Genomic DNA, 17,944 nt, shown 5'->3' on the forward strand with positions numbered 1-17,944 from the left:
AATATAACATGTTATTTAGGTAGCCGAATAACTTGTATCGTACCAGATTTCAAAAGAAAGAGATTATTCAAAGTGTATTTTCTTTATTCCAAAACACATTTGATTAATTTCAAATTTTTAATTCGAATGCATTCTGAATTAAATATTAAGTTTATGAATTTTGATTATCCAAAACAACACCAACAAAGACGGATAGATAATTAAACTTGGGACACAAGTAGAAAAAAATATAGTTTCATCATAAATAACAGGTACTTACCTCTTAAATCAAGTCCATATCTATATAGTCTTTGATTTGATTCGTTGATAGTGAAAATATACAACACAAAGCTAGAGTGATTAAATTTTGTCATACGTTGAGAAACATAAGCAACATAATTCCATGTATAATTGAAATGCATGAATAATGAATTACAGTATTGATCTTTCAAAAAATAGGGTATAATTACAAAAACCAATAACTTTCCTTAGTCAAAAAGACAATTATAGTAAAATTAAAAAACACAGATGTTTTCTGCAATTAAAGCAATTTGAAACTAAATATTTTGTATTTGTCGAAAGTAGTTTTTAAACAAAAAGCACTTATAATTGACTAGATATTTCAAAAGTACATTCGAGACCTTTTTATTTTTTTAGCATTTCGCTTTTGTTTATGTTACCATTCTATTCAGCTTTGCAAGAGAGTTGCATGATGGCAACTGGCAAGTATTACACGATTATGGACGAGAATTCATTCAAAACTAAATCGAAAAGATAATTTTTCGCAAAGAAGGTCGAGCAAGATGAGAAGCCACCAAAAAAAGGTTACGATGACCTATAGTTCCTATTCTTATATATCATTTGGTCACAGATGTAGTGCTTTTTATATATATATGGTATTTACAGAAATCTGTTTTGCGACAGCCTATAGATTTGTTGATCTTTATTCCTGATTTACAGAAATCTGTTTTGCTTTAGAATTATATCTTCATTAAATCTGTATTCCTGAATATTAACATCAATACAATCTAACGAATTAATCTACTATCTAATTAAAACACGATTCTATTTTAATTTGGATAAGAAACTATGTGATGCCTCGGAAAGGGAGGCCTTCAAACATTAGCAATAGAAAAATAAAAATGTACCTACAAAGCTCTATTGGTCAAATTTCTTCGTATAGGGAGTTTGTCACAATTCAGAACAACATATACATATATAGAGAGAGAACCGTTGTACAAATGTAACACACACTTTGATGAACTCGCAGATGACCTTACACAGGGCAAAATGCCGACTCTAACTAAAACATCGATACTCTTGTATTTCAATAGCAATTCCCTATCCCTCATTTCGGGTGACCCAGTTTGTAGAAATCATGATTTATTGTTAACGTATGAATTGCCGTCCAAAGTATGTATGAAATATTTGCTGCTGAACATAAAACGAAAAATAATTTAGTCGATCATCCACCATGTATCTAAAATTAAAAACGCAAAGAAGAAGACAATACCTTACCTCATAATTTAATTAGTTATAAAAAATAATTAGAAATAATTTGATATTGCATTACATACAAAATCGAAGAACCATGACATTTTCTGAGGACAGATTCATCCGTAACACAATTTTTTTTTTGAAACGTAGTGGTTTTTTTATTTTTTCGATCAGAGATATTCACTACTAGACCGTAGTTAAAGGGCGATAATTTTCTCCATACACAATGTTTTATCAAGGTTTGATGGTACTTTTCATATTATGAGGGGTCATTTTGTCATTTTTCATTTTGACCTTGATTACACTTATATGTCTTTGCCATGTTGCGTGTCCGTCTTTGTTTTTCCTTTCTTTTGCTGAAAGTTTCCGTTGAAAGGCATCCTTTTCCTCCCTCATTTTTCTCTCTATTTGCAAAATCCTTTGTTCAGAATTATATCTATTTTCCTGTTGTTTTTGTTCAATGTCATGAATTTTTCTATATAAACTGTGCCTTTCTGCCACTTTTCGACTTTCGATTTGTTCCAGTTTTTTTCGCGTAATGTCCCTGAAATATGTAATATAAGGTTATTTGATTATTAGTTACGGTATATCTTTATGTATAGGAGTATACACAATTTGAATACTTTATCTGAAAGTTTTGTGCGAATGTCGCAAAACGTTAAGGGGACTTTTGCCGAGTTCCCCTATATGCACTTCATCTCTAGCCAATCAACATTACATATTTCCAGTCGATTCACTATGTGATAACCGATGATGTAGTATGATTGCCTATGAGACAACTCTTCACAAGAGACCAGGTGACATAGAAATTAAAACAAATTTATGTCAACGTACAATATTCAACAATGTGCAAAACCCATAACTTATCGTCAGTTATAAAATGCGCCCAAATGACAAATGTAAACCAATTGAAACGAGAAAACTAACGGCCTGGCTTCACGGTCATAAAACTTTCGAGCATGATTTTTGTACTCAGACTCGAAAATCAACCAATCAAATTGCTGGATTTCATGTTTCGAGCATGATTTTTGTGCTCCGAGCACTGAGCAAAGTTTTATGCCTTCAACCCCTGATCTATGTACAAAATAATGAACGAAAAAACAAATATGATATATATCAACAAACGACAACCACTGAATTACAGGCTACTGACTTCGGACATGCACATACAAAACTTAAGTCATCAGATGACTATAAAGTAGAAATTCATCTTACAAAAACACAGACCGGACGTGGCAGGGTACTTATACATCCCCACAAGAGAAACTACGCTAAGTACAAATCTGTGAGTGCCCAGTAATTGACCGTTAGTTCAACGCCAATAACAACTTATAGAAAAAAATCATGACTCTGAGATAGAGACTTTATTTATAAAAGTAAGACAACGAATGTCACATGTGGAGCAGGATTTTTTTTTTTTGTGTATGTGGTTCGTGTCGTTCAGTCTTTAGGGGACGACCATTTGATATTCTGGGGGGGGGGAGGGGGCCAGGAGGATTTTGAAAATAGATAACTCAGCCTTGATAATCACAAAAATAAATGGTTTGTTCTGTGGTAGTTTGAAAATAAATTACCTGACTTGCAATGTATAGAAAATAAATAACTCAGCAGGTCTAATCGAAAGTATGAGATGGCACCAGATTCTTCATAAATTCATCTTTTTTCCCAAAAAAAATCGGGAAACACTTCCCAAATTTTTTAATAAAAAAAGTATAAATATTATTTAAATATACTTGAAATGTCTGAAAATTGGTTTCATTTAACTTGAGGTATATTGTCTCAGGAAACCTTACCTCACCTTTATTTTAACAGGGCCGTAACTACATGTAGGAAATTTCAAAACCAAACGCTTGTCTCTATATCAAATTGTGTTCACGGCCTTGCAAGAAGAAAGTTCTGTTTTCCCTCAGACTTATCGCCCTGATTTTTCGGGATCAATGTTTCTTATTTATTTGTCTTTTGTTCATTGATTGCCCTTCTGTATTCTGTAAGTGTTGCATTCCTTTTGTAATCTAGTAATTTTGTTATGAACTTGATCATGAGTTTTTAAAAAAAACCAGCAGCCACAGGCCTAACTATGTGAATTCCATTTTTGCTTTATCATGCACATTGATCTTTTGATGTTGTCCCTAGAAACTTCAGTCTTGCACTGAATTTATACATTTTGCTTTGAGACCAAAATATTGTCAAAAAATTATTAAAACAAAACTTCATTTTCAGATTATGAAAGGGTCTTCGGAACACCCAGAAAGCATGATTTTGCATCATTTGTTCTATAGCTTCGTGGGCCTTCAGTGGCTCCAAAACCCTTCAAAAAAAATTTGGCCTCGCTCCGCTCGGCGTAGTATGTGTTTGACAATACATTTAAAAGTTCCTACTTATAACTAAACTTCAATACTATGTATGTATGCAATACATGTATATGCAGTTGGGAATTTAAAAAATTCATTTCTGCAAAGGGGGATGGTTAATCTAATTAAATGGTACATAATGACTTTGACTATACTATATGTATTATTTATAATAAACAAATCATTTAAAAAATTGTATGTTTTGGAATATCAAAAATATGGTTGTGAAAATGAATAATCAGTCCCTTGCTTTAATGAAAATGAAAAATCTTGCTTTAATAGTGCAGAAAATGAATAATCTGTCCTCTTAGTTTACAAAAATAAATAACCGATCAAAAACAAATCCTCCTGCCCCCCCCCCCCCCCCCCCCCCAGAATATCAAATGGTCATCCCCTTAGTTGTATATATTGGGTTTTGTAGACTGCCTTTTTTTCATTTGCTACCCTGAACGTTATGCACGGAACAAGTAATGCCAATCGTCTGACAAAATCTATATACCAGTGATATATAATCCGTCAAAGGAATAGCATTTGAACCTTTGTTGCATTCAAAACGATCTGGATGGGGTTTACAGAAAAGAGAATAATGGGCAAAAGATACAGAATAAATAGGGGGGATAAAGAATGGAGAAAAATGGAGTGATCAAATATTAAGAATAGAGAATGATAAGAAAAATGAGAAAGAATAGAGAAAGAGGTCGAAAACAATTCAAACTAAAGTCATGAGAGACCCCAAATCCAGACCCCAAAACAAAAGTAAGAAAAATACTTTGATGTGTGACATGTTTGTTTGTTTTTTTTTTTGTTTTTTTTAAGTACACAAATAATGCCGTTAGTTTTCTTGTTTGAATTCTTTTACATTTGTCATTTCGGGGCCTTTTATAGCTCACTATGCGGTATCGACTTTGCTCAATGAAGGCCGTACGGTGACTAAAGTTGTTATTTTCTGTATCATTTTGTCTTTTACGGAGAGTTGTCTCATTGGCAATCGTACCAAATCTTCTTTTTTTTATATTTTGTAAGTTCAGCGAATGATTTAAAAGCATTTTTTCCTAATGCCCGATTGTATCTAATCATAATATATAATAATATTAATTCTGACCTTTTTTTCTGCTTTACATTTTCAATATCTTCCAGTCTTTGATAGAAGCTGCCTCTGTTGTGATATTCGTGCTGCAATGCAATCGCAGGCAATTTGTCCGTTTTCCTGTCGTTGATATCCGTAAGTGGTCGGTAATAGTCGGAACGAGAAGTGTTTGATTCTAAACATGCTAACGGGGGTAACGTCTGTGCGCTTTGTCTATCTAACACGTTTTGTCTCTTAATCTTCTCCATTTTCTTTATCCTTCGTTGGACAACCTCCTTTTTCAAGTGATGTATTTTGTGAACTTCGTTAGCTACTTTGTGATACTCTATAAGATCGTCCGTTGAAAACGAGTCTCTCTCGGTACTAACACTTGATTCTGACGAATGGTGGGAATCGGCAACATGATGCTTTAGCCTTTCAAGTCTACCTTTCCATGCACACATAGAAGACTCGCATCGTACATATTTGCTCTCTATTATGTTTCTCAAATCAGTATTATCACTGTACGTAGCCTGTGCTCCACAGGTAGGGCAAGTTTTGTTTCCTCGTTTAGTCCATTCTTTGACGCATGACAAGCAAAATAAATGTCCGTTACAACATTGCTGTGGTTGATTCAAAATTAATCGACTGAAAATAAACAAAATGTTCAAAAGTAAGGCTATTTTTTTAAAACAAAAATACAAAAGTGTATACGCTGAAATATCTCGACTGCCTTACTACAATGTAATACTGCGGATATATATTTGACATACAAACATGTACATTTTCCAATAAATTGTCGTTATTATATATTTACTCAAACAAACGGATACAATTTTTTACAAGTATTATCTCGCCAAGACTCGTTTCGTTAATTACATGACTCAATAAAAATATTTGCTAGTCTCTTCCTTTCGTTTTTATATAATCGTGTTTATAGTAGGTCTAATTAGAGATCTTACCAAATAGAACATTTATACTCTAATCTTTCTCTTTTAGAAAGGTCAAGGAATATCTCGTTATCATGTCCTCCAACTTCAACCAATTTTTCATCCATTTATATCATGAACTCTGAGCGAATTATATCACATTGGTTCTAAAACAAATCGGTCCTAACTATAACATTATGTTTGTTTAATCATCGCAGAACAGTAAGTCCAATAGTCCTTCTCTCATGGCGAAACACATTATTGTTCCATCATCATGGGCCGGGGGTTTCTGTGCATGAACATAAACTTAATGCACTTGTTTGACCTTAAGACGAATTAAAAATCTAATATTAATCAAAGAATTAACTGATTTAGTTCAGAAATTCGTCTATCGAAACATAAAACTGAATCCAGATGAAGTTTGTCGTCAAATCGAAACACAAAACTAATTCAAACGAAACAAAACACTAGAATATTCGTGAATCCTAATTTTTCAAAATATTTAGAACACAAACAATGACAGATTGAAAACTCCTCTTTAATAGTTTTAAACAATAATAGAACAATCTTTTGAATATATACATTAAATACTTTAAGGGTTCAAAATATAACAAATAACTATCAATTTAAGTTTAAAAAGGTGTAAAACGTAATTTGATAGTTTATGCACCGTTTCATCTCGGTACCTCTTATTATTATAAACAAATTAAACATAACGTGTTTAACGGTATACTAATTCAAAAAAGGTATATTTGGTGTTTCCCCCCTATGACACGTCTGATACGGTGCTTTTTTTCCGCTATTTGTTTTTTGTCCGATAATTTTGCTTTTTGTCCGCTTTTGTTTTTGTCCGTTGCTTTTTGTTCGACACTGTTGCTTTTTGTTTTTTCCGACACGTTTGCTTTTTGTTCGACTCTTTTGCTTTTTTGTCCGACACTTTTGCTCTGCGTCATTATTATCGACTTTGATTGATGTTTGCTTAACGTCCAGAAGCAAATATTTCATGCATATTCCGGGCGAGAAAAGACTACCGAACCAACTATAAAATTATTTACTACAAAATTGGTTGAGCGATGGCGAAGACCGCGAAATACGCTTATGAAAAGGAGTTTATGTTGTACAGGGGCAGAAAATGTGCTTTACAACATCCCACCTATAATTACAAAAATGTTAAAGTATTGAGCGTGGCAAATAAATTGTTAGACTAACGTGGCTGCGTATTTACACATCCAACACAACAAAACGGACGACACCATAAAAGGGGGAGGGGGGGGCGTTCCAGTCATAATGCAGTGATTCCCTATATATCAATCAATTTTTCCAATAAAAGGGGGAGGAGACGTTTGAGATGATTTCATTGGCTCAGTGTATCTTGGAGATTTGAAAAATAATAGCTAGGATCAGCTCAAATTTAATTAGTGAGAAAACTTCCCTTATCTTTAGTCGACCAACTCTACTCTTTATAATTTGACAGAGGTAAGTTCAGACTAAATCTATAAACGAGTGAAAAACCTTTTTCCCATTTACACAAGGAAATGATTTATTTGTAATTTCGTCAATGACTAAAAACGAGGAAGTAATATTAAAACATCACATCTGAATTAGTTCCTGTATAAAATGGATATCAATGTACTTTAAAGTCAGGTGATAATGGTATTCTGATCGATGACTTTAGTGTACATTTAATAAGGATGTTTGTGTTTGTGTTTCTGTGTATGTTTGTTCATACTGTTTTCTGTATGCAGTGCAGATCGCAGACTAATAAACCAGTAGATTGGTAAGACTTAAGTCACATGATAACATTTAAAATTTAATATTTTCTTACATCTTTAGGAACTTTACAGTTCTCATTCTTTTTTAACATGTTTAAACCCTTTCGTGATGTCTAATTGACAAAATCAATTTGTTTGTTTGTTTGTTTGTGTGCTTTTTTTCTTCTCCTATACACGAATAGGTAATACAGATCATATTTTTCAACCTAGGTAATCTATGTCCGAGTGTAGAAAAACCTGAATAGTCTGGTAACCCTTCATTAAAATCACATGTACAATCAAGCTCAACATATCGGTATAATACAAAGACGCATTAACGTGTTAACGACGAGTGCAACATTTGGAGCAGGATCCGATTACTCTTTGCGAAGAAACTGAGAATATCCCAGTTTCTGGTAGGGTTACATGTAGTGTTTCTCAGTTATGTATGTTGTGTTTTGTACACAGTAGTTGTCTTTTGATAGTTTTAGTTTTTGCCCTGACATTGTCAGTTCGTTTTGGACTAATGAGTTTTATTATCCCTCTGGTATATAACGCCTCTCTTTTCTAGTACTTAATATGCATTTATCACAATTAAAGTAGTTATACATATTTTAAGGTTCATAGTGTACAAGATACCTAAGCTTGGAAGTCATACCGATCCCAATTTCCAAGCTGGGACGGGATTTTACTACATGGACAATAATAATCCTGAACTGAAACCTTCTGACAGAGGATTAGATGTGAAGAGTGATGCTTTGTTTCATACACTCGACCAAATCTACAATAACAAGGTAAGTTCGATGTAATATGGTAGATTCTGCATTATGTCGTATCTTTCAAATCATATAGGGGGAGCGTTAAGATCTCACTAAACATATTTTTAGAGCCCTTTATACCTTGCTTTTCGGTGTGAGTCAAGGCTTCGTGATGAAGAGCGTACTTTAACCTATAATGGTTTACTTTTACAAATTGTGACTTGGATAGAGAGTAGTTTCATGGATACTCATACATACATCTTATTATATCTATTAACCCGCCGATTTTTGCGCCTGTCCCCAATCAGCCTGACAGGGGCCTCTGATCTTTGTTAGTTTTGTTTTTTTTTTTTTTAAATTCTATTTCATCTAGGCAGCAACCATTTGATTTTCTGGTGGGGGGGGGGGGATTTTTTGGAAAAAAAAGTTTGTTTCCAGTTTTCGGAGAAAAAAATAATTTGTTTCTGATCCTGAGGAAAAAAAAGTTTGTTTCACCGTCAGCTGCCACTATATGTATTGCTAAAATTGAAAGAAAAAAAAATGTTTTCGACTTCTCGCCAAAAATATAGATTGTTTTTCGCCGGAGGCGTTAAAAAAAGTTTGTCCAGAAAAAAAATCCAAAGCCCCCCCCCCCCCCCCCCCGAAAATCAAATGGTTGCTGCCTTATATGTTTATGGGTTTAGCATTTTCAATGAAATAGTACATATTATTGTTTAGGGACCAGCTGAAGTCCCCATCCAGGTGCGGGACTTTCTTTCTGTGTTGAAGAGCCATTGGTGGCCTTCGATTTTTTCTTTTGTCGATTGACACATTCCCCATTTCCATTCTCTATTTTATATAAAACTATTTTTAGAACAGCTAGTGACTAATTTGAATGTCAAATAAAAGTAACGCTTTAAAAATTCCATGTCAAGGATTAAAAAAAAACGTCACAGTGAAGTGAAAAAGCCATGTTTACAAGTACCAAAGTACTGACGATAGAGCTGATGATACTCTCAGGGATTAATTTGATCGTTTTATAAATCTCGCATTCAATATTGCAGATGATTTACAATAGATGTTCAGTATTTTAAAGTATGTATTCTATTCTTGAGTGTGTATATAGTATTACTAATAAATTGTAAAAACATGTTTTGTTTTTTTATTTTAACAACTAAAGTTTTGATCGAGTTATCGATATAAGAGTATAAAATTTTGGCCAGTAATTTCGTTGGTCTGACAAGTTCTTTCATTTTACAGTGGCGGATCCAGGGGAGGGTTCCGGGGGTTGGAACCCCCTTTTTGAACGATTAATGCATTTGAATGGGGACATATAGTTGGACCCCCCCCCCCTTTATTGTCCTGGGTTGTGACCCCCGCCCCGCCCTTTTAAAATGGCTGGATCCGCCCCTGATTTCATGATACGCAAAGAAATACACGAGTTTGAGTGGTTTGTCTTATTTCAGACAGAAATTGGCTATTTTATGTATAGCGATCACACACCAGACAATAGAACAGGCGCTGACCCACGAGGACATGCGAAAGGTAAACGATTATCATAACTTATGTTCTTAATTTGTTTAATCTAAACTAATCCTTAATAGGAAATTGTCTTGTTCCAAAACCTTCTTTTATGTAAATTTTATCACACAATTCAGTATGATGTTGATGTATACAGGTTAATAACAACTACTGAAAAGTCTGAACATAGACTGAATAACATTAACGGTACCAATTGTTCTGCTCCAGATACGAATTTCGACAATAATTGTCTCTTCGGTGATACTCGATGACATAACATTTGAAAATCCAAAGCTTATTACAAACATTTAAATATCTGATTGGACTGCAAACGATTTTTTTTAACAGAACTGAACTAACCGAATTGAATAGCCCAAAAAAAAAGATCTGCCATATTCCTGACTTGGTACAGACATTTTTCCAACAGACATAATAAGTTTATGTGACAATAATTGGAATCCAGCAACTAAATCCGTGTAAACATCCATCACAGATATACAACACAACTTACTCAAATATGCAAATGACCATACAAATTATTCTTACAGTGACGCCAACAAAAAAGAGATAGTAAATAATAAATTTTGAATTTGATAATGATGTCAACAAAAAAAGTGTTTATGCCAGATGATTAAAACTGAAGGTGACAAACGTTAAAATTAATTGAAGTAAATAAATGGTGATTGTCAGCATATAATAAGTTCAAAAGCAAATTAAAAGATATATTTTAATCTAAATATCATCAATGCATGCACAAGGTCTAAAAATGTGTTAAAACAAATGGTATATCAATATACAATACATGTAAACAGCTATAATTTTCATTCTGAATTTTTCAATCATGCAAACATTACTTAGATAAAATAATACAAATGATAGGTCAGTTAACATTATAAAAAGGTCAATAACATTGATAAATATTAATCAAATAATAAGCATATTTATAGTACATGGCAAGCTAAGGAAACATTCAAAAATAATAATATGTACAAAGTAAGGATTTATAGAAAATATATGTTATAACTTTATATAAATGGTTTTAAATGCTGTAATTTTTTGGTATTTCTATACAATATTGTTAAGTTCTTCATTGCGGTTTGAATGATTGTCGCTGCTGCTCCAATCATTGTCGTTAATGATAGAATTATTGCCGTTAATGGTCGGATCATTGTCGTCGCTGCTCGAATCATTATCGTCGCTGCTCGAATCATTGTCGTTGCTGCTCGAATCATTGTCAGTAAGAAAACGAAATTGCAATGCTTTATTTTCTAGATCTTTGCTGTTAAATTTGCATTTACAAGAAAAACAATTGATGATAATTGAGAAGAAAACTAATACAACCAGTGCATAGATTAAAGGCACGAAGCAAACAACTAAAACACAAACTACATTTACCCATCTTTTTTGTTTTTGTATAAATCCTGTAAGTGCTTGACGCAGTTGGGTTCAGTCTTGCTAACATTTTCTGTCTCATTTGTTTCTTCGATACTTGACATCATATCTTTTATCAAAACCGTACATTTTTCAACATCTTCTTTTTGATCACTACTGTTTAATTTCATGGCAACTGCAGGTGTTACAGTGAGCAAAATAAGGGGCGCCCGTGAGTTGGCCCCTAAAAATATGTATACTAGTTCAGTGATAATGGACGTCATACTAAAGTCCGAAGTATACACAAGAAACTAAAATAAAAAATCATACAAGACTAACAAAGGCCAGAGACTCATGACTTGGGACAGGCGCAAAAAAACGTGTTTGCATCCAAATAAAAAAAAATGCCAATATCACGTCAGTTCATCATTGAGATAATTTATCATTGAGCACAATCATGTTACTAGGACTAATCCACACATATGAATTAGCTTGAATTACATAAATGTTATATCTACATTTATTAAATCTAACCAAAAAAGATCCAATGTATCATTTTACCCAGATCAAAGCAGTGCTTAAACGTTTTACCTGATTTAAAGCAGCCAAAAAATTAATCAATACTTAATTAATCTTAAACATATTAATATATTAACTAACGATCTTCCGAACTTTCAAATAGAAAGTGATGCCAATCAGATAAAATCCTTGTTTATAAAGGCAGCTTATAACTCAGTTTCCACGAATAGTGTTGTATTTATGGGGGGGGGGGGGAAAGAATGAACAATGAACAATTGAGATTGACGAAAAAGTAAAATTAGAAAGCTACTGAAAATAGATTTAAGTTCCGATTTCCTTCAAAGTCCAATGTATAAAAGAACGTATTAAAGACCAATTTATATGAAACTGTTTTATGGAAACATATGTACGAGGACTCTAAAAAAAATGTGCAAGTTATACTTTTCATAGAAATTTGGTTGCAGTATCAACAACAAACATAGAATTAAGATTGAAAGAATTTAATTTGCATTGAATGTACTGGCCGGACCAGTAGGTATACCTAAGTGTCTAATTCGCAAAAACGGCGAAAATATAAAGAAAACAACTTGTTTGGAAACTTATTGGTAAACTTCAATAACACAAAAAGCAAATTTTACAATGTGTATGAAAAGAACGTATTAAGTGTGAATGCAAATGTTATATAAAGCAACCAAATAAAAACGAAAGTAGAATTAACAGTTTAAATCTCGGATAAAAATAACCTACAGTTCGTATGCCTTCATAAATCACTTATCCAAGTTAACGGAAATAAAAAAATGTAAGTAATAAATATATATTTGATTTTTTATAGAAGTTTCTCTATATTTATTAAACAGGTGTTTAAATAACGGAATTAAACCCATTAACTGCTGGTATTAAACTGTAACAAGAATGTGTCCGAAGTACATGGATGTCCCATACGCGCTTTCATTTTCTATGTTCAGTGGACAGTGAACATGGGATAAAATCTCTAATTTGGCATTTAAATTAGAAAGATCATATCATAGGGGACATGTTTATTAAGTTTCAAATTGATTGGACTTCAACTTCACCAAAAACTACCTCGACTAAAAACTTAAACCTAAAGCGGGACAGACGGACAAACGGACGGACGGACGGACGAACGGACGCACAGACCAGAAAACATCATGCCCATAAATGGGGCAGGGGTGGCTCATGAGGGGTGTTAGATTTGGTTCATTCTTTGTTTTTTTCATATCTGATTAGATAAGTCATTTATGATTTATCTGTTTTTTTGGCATATTGTTCATCTAGTTGTCATGGTAGCATTCATGCGCTTAGTTACAGTGGTCAAAATGATAGAGTTTAAGGCTAAAAATAGTAGATTCTTATTTTTATTCTCAAAGGCACAATCTTCGTATATATTGTTATGTATTGCATATTATTAAATATCTTTTATGATTTCTAAAAACTTGTAATGAAAATATTATTAAAATGTTCACTGTTGCGATAGTAACCAACAAGTTATGACAGATTTTAGCATCTTCTCAACATTTGAAAAAAATCAACAATTTTTGCAATTTTTTTTATATATATATCATGTGTCTGCCATATATATTCCAACTCCTGGCTTAAAAACACCAATATATTCAAACCTAGAAGCGCTAAGCAACACTTTCTTACAAATAATCTCAAGCGGTTTCTGATTCGACGTCTATTTGTCTTCCATATGTAGGTCTCGAATGTTTTCATTGCAGAAACTACTGCTAGTAATTATTTTTCAATTTGAGCGTAATTTTTCTCGGTCGATGTTAATGCTCTCGGCGTATAATATACCGGTTTTTCCTCCTGCTACAAGCAAGCACCAAGTCCTGCTTTCGAAGCATCAAACTGTAATATGAGTTCTTTCTTTTTATCAAAATAATATCAAACTGTTCTTGTTTGGAATTAATGGAGTACATACGATCCAGATCATCATTATTTATAAAGCAACCCCTGCCAACATTATAAACCTTCCAAACTTTAATTCCATCAAGGAGAAATTATAGGTTGTTTTTGCTGGTATTGCCTCTCCATCTGTGGCTCTTAAGTTTTAGGTTATCAGAATTTACGGCTACCATGGAACATTGAACAAGAAACTGGAAGTTGGCGCTGATCTCACAGCATTTCTATAAGTTGAGGTTGCTCCTTATACAACATTTGTTTACAGTTTGTCTTTATATGTTTTATGTAAAACCGTGTGTTGATCCTCCTGAACAAGACGTTATTGCAAACTACACCACAAAATCGGGAGAATGTTGTTCATGCTTATCAAAAGTCATCTTTAGTTAATAAACAAACATAATGAAACATGCATCATAAATATATGAAGAAATGATACATTCGTAGATATTTCATGCATTATTAATTTTTCTAAATTCTTAATATATATCAATAATGTATATTGTTGCAGCACTCTAAGGAAAATGTACATCTGGTTACGGTATTTATTTTTTCAGGAGTTTTGGGATTTGAACAGTCAGGTGGATTTTGGATGATACATAGCGCACCACGATTCCCGCCATTGAGGTCTGATGGCTACAAATGGCAAGAAAAGGCCTCGAAAAATGGACAAACTTTCCTGTGTATATCTTTAGACTACGGGGTCGTTAATCGTACAGGTAAGCAGTATATAGATGTTATAACTATTGTCTCCAGATATCATCACACGTGTTGTCTCAATATATCGTAAGACGGAATGTTTAGTTTTAGTTTAAACATATTCATTTATAGTGGATTGGGAAACAAGTTATTCCAACTAATAGTAATCCCTTTCCACTTTGCGTTGCGAGTGCTGCCTTGTGTTTTTGACTTTTTGTTATGAATCCATTAAGTTTTATTAATTTTTGTTCAAATTAATTGTGTTTAGTTTATTGTTTAGTCATCATTATTGTTTTCAGACGTCTATATTCCAATATATGCTCTCAAAAAAAAAATACAAACTATTATTTTTTAATTATATTATATTCACAGGAACGGTGTTCCGATACATCTTTCCTTACATATACGATGTTGGCTTCCCTGCAATGTTCAACAAAGATTATCCAATGTTAAGACGTTTTAGTGTAGATAAGGGTACAAGGCAGCTTCATGTCCAAAAGTCGCCATGGTATGACGTCATAAAACTGCCAACAAAAGATGGCGTGGTTTTCTGGAGTTTTTCTAAATATGGAAAGTTCGGGAAAGATTTATATGATGGCTTATTGTCAAATGAACTTCGACAGGACTTACTAGTGCAGTCATGGATAGAGACACAAAAAACGGCGGGAGATAAACTGCCTTCAAATTGCTCTATTCAGTACAAGGTATGTGCAGTAATGTGTAGATAGTAAGATGAAGTGCCTTCAAACGAACATATACATTACACAATTAGTGCATTCACTTATATTGACTTAAATATCTTAAGATATGCTGCGTTTCAACTGTTCTATACAGTAAAAGGCATAAGTGCAGCATGGATATAGAATTTCCGAAACAGTATAATATGTTCTGACTTCTTGCTGTTCTAAGTAAAGTTATGGATAGAGACTCGATAAACACCTCGAGATCAGCTGCCTTCTAACTGTCCTATACAATTTATGCAGTACAATTTAACTGCAGTAATGTATACAGACACATAAAACACCTCATGCATGAATCGAGACAAAAAACAAAACCACATGGAGACAAACGGCATTCTAATTGGTGTATACAGCCCAAGGTATGTGAAGTCGTGAATAGAGAGTCAGATATTTGGTGGAATATGCATACAAAAAAACAATAATTATAGAATGATAATTACCATGATTCCTAAGTATATTATGTAAGATTAATAGAACGTTGTATTACCCAGTCATCACATATACATCAATCGGCAGATGTGAAATAGATCAGACACATATCAACATACTGTCCAGAGTAAACACTTAAATCAAAATTGAAGACTAAATTCTCAGAATTAGTCGGTTTACGGTTTAACATGTATATTATATGAAGGAAGCTCGATAGATTACTTTGTTGTTGCTTAGGTTTTTCAAGTCTTTTTTTTTCTTTCAAATTCACAATTGTTGAACATGTTGAAACGAAATGCAATGAATTTTGTACATTCACAGGTTTACAATGTCAATACAATGAAGTTTCCAGATAAAAACATAGAATTTTCAACATCTAAAGACCACTCTAAATGGGTTGTCTCTAAAGACAAGGGGAACTGGTTGTGTATCGGTGATATAAATAGACAGGTTAGTATTTGGTTCATTAAAAAGTCAATCTGTATGTATCGATTTGAAAAAAGGTTAAAACTGACAGTTTTGCTGTTTGCACTGAAACCTGGAACGGACTCAGAACACGGACTTTGTTCTGAAAGCCGGTTTGGTCTTATATTTATGCATTATATGTATACATATTTATTCATTTAAGATAAAAAAAAAATATGAAATTGGCAGACACAATAAAGCGATCAACCTGGGACTGGTAGTATATTTTGTGTCGTAAATTTTACGGACGCCATCACGAATTGGTTGACTGTTATGGAATAACAGTTTCCGAGATAATATCGGATATGTTCTTTATGTCGTAATAACAACCCTTCCCTTTTCACGAATGAGACGTACCGAATGAGACTACTTACCGTTTTTGTAATAAAATGAGCAACATGAAGGGTGCCACATGTGGAGCAGGATCTGCTTACCCTTCCGGAGCACATGAAATTACCCCAGGTTTGGTGGGGTTCGTGTTGCTTAGTCTTTAGTTATCTATGTTGAGTCTTGTTTACTATTATTTGTCTGCTTGTTGGTTTCACTTATAGCCATGGCGTTGTCAGTTTATTTTGTATCTATGAATTTGACTGTCCCTCTGGTATCTTTCGCCTCTCTTCAATCATGAACATAATCCATACCTTAGTCTATAAAATGATGTCATTCAAAATGAGGAAATACAACGAAACAATCTGGTTTAAACAAAACAATACAACGTTAAAAAACATATGATAAACAGCAACCAAGAACAATAACTGAATTACAGGCTCCTGATCATGACTTGGGACCAGAATATATATAATGTGGTGCCGGCATTAATAATATTATGTTAGTGAGTTTTCAATCCCAAAAATTGGAAAATAGGCGTAAGAGCACATACTTTAAAGTCCAGAATATCAATAGAACATGAAGGCTCTTTTAATGAAACATTTAAAAGGTCACGACTCTGAAATTAAAACAATTTATTGAAGTGGTTCACTCAGGAAATAACCCATAACATATTGCTCCATATGAAAATAGTTCAACATTTTGAAAGTTTTAATTCAGTATTTAGTATTGTTTACCTAATTCTTTATTGTTCTTTGTACCTTTGCCCCCCATTATTCTCTAATATTTACTCAGTTTTCTCTATTCAATACTTGTTGCCATTTATTTTCTATTCTGGTAACCCAATCCTGACGCTCTTTTTTACTTATTGCATTGTCTGTTTATTCAGACTTACGAGTTTGAATATCATTTGATATCGGTCGCCTATATTTTACAAATAGATATAACCATTCACTGTATGCAATTAAGTTGAAATAACAGGTTTTATTTTATTTGAAAAAAAATGTATAAAATATAAGTTTCAATTGATAAAGCAATACTTCTGTATTCTTATTATAGCCTGTTTTCCTCCAGAATGTGTCTTTTGTATGCAGCTGTATATCTTCACTTTAGTGTTTTCATTTTAGAAGCCACAGAAATATAGAGCTGGTGGGCAAGTTTGTTTTGAGAATAAATCTGCGTGGAATAGTTTCAAAAAGATTGTCAAAGAATTTGCAGCATGTTAAGCATGTGGGAAGTTATGAAAGATCGAATTTCTGAATCACCTTTAACTTAACAAAGAACTGATAGTATGAAGAATTTTTTTTATTTTGTACAGGATTTATTTTGTAATAAAGTATGTGTCTACAATAAAGTTTGATAATTGCGTGTCTTCATGACAATCATTTTAATACCATGAACAAGATTCCTACATTCAAAGTACATAGGAATGTATCTGTATATTTACATCCATTTTCAAGCATCGTAATTTAAGAGTTCCTAACAAACAACTATTGGAATTAACATTTAAAGATTATACTGATCATTCTCTCTGTCTTTTTGTGGTTAATATTCAATAACACTTGAACTATTTAAAGCAGGAAGATAAAACAAGGGAAAAAAACTTCCCGGTAAATGTATTGTTAATAATTTGTTCAGAT

At 33.0% G+C, this 17,944-nt stretch overlaps 1 protein-coding gene and 1 long non-coding RNA gene across 2 annotated transcripts; one reads left to right on the forward strand and one right to left on the reverse strand.

Moving 5' to 3' along the window:
- Positions 1-686: 686 nt before the first annotated feature.
- LOC143052591 (uncharacterized) lies at positions 687-6,344 on the reverse strand. Its single transcript, XR_012971162.1, has 3 exons — positions 5,856-6,344; positions 4,930-5,541; positions 687-2,020 (listed from the first exon to the last, which is right to left on the reverse strand). It is a non-coding gene; the product is annotated as an uncharacterized LOC143052591 (long non-coding RNA).
- Positions 6,345-7,403: 1,059 nt separating this feature from the next.
- LOC143052592 (plancitoxin-1-like) lies at positions 7,404-17,675 on the forward strand. Its single transcript, XM_076225651.1, has 7 exons — positions 7,404-7,599; positions 8,193-8,367; positions 9,777-9,855; positions 14,202-14,363; positions 14,716-15,047; positions 15,834-15,962; positions 17,432-17,675. The coding sequence occupies exons 1-7, from the start codon at positions 7,514-7,516 to the stop codon at positions 17,528-17,530; spliced, it is 1,062 nt and encodes a 353-aa protein (XP_076081766.1). The 5' UTR covers positions 7,404-7,513; the 3' UTR covers positions 17,531-17,675.
- The last annotated feature ends 269 nt before the right edge of the window (positions 17,676-17,944 follow it).

The sequence above is a fragment of the Mytilus galloprovincialis genome, chromosome 11 (assembly GCF_965363235.1).
Source record: "Mytilus galloprovincialis chromosome 11, xbMytGall1.hap1.1, whole genome shotgun sequence".
Lineage (NCBI taxonomy): Eukaryota > Metazoa > Mollusca > Bivalvia > Mytilida > Mytilidae > Mytilus > Mytilus galloprovincialis.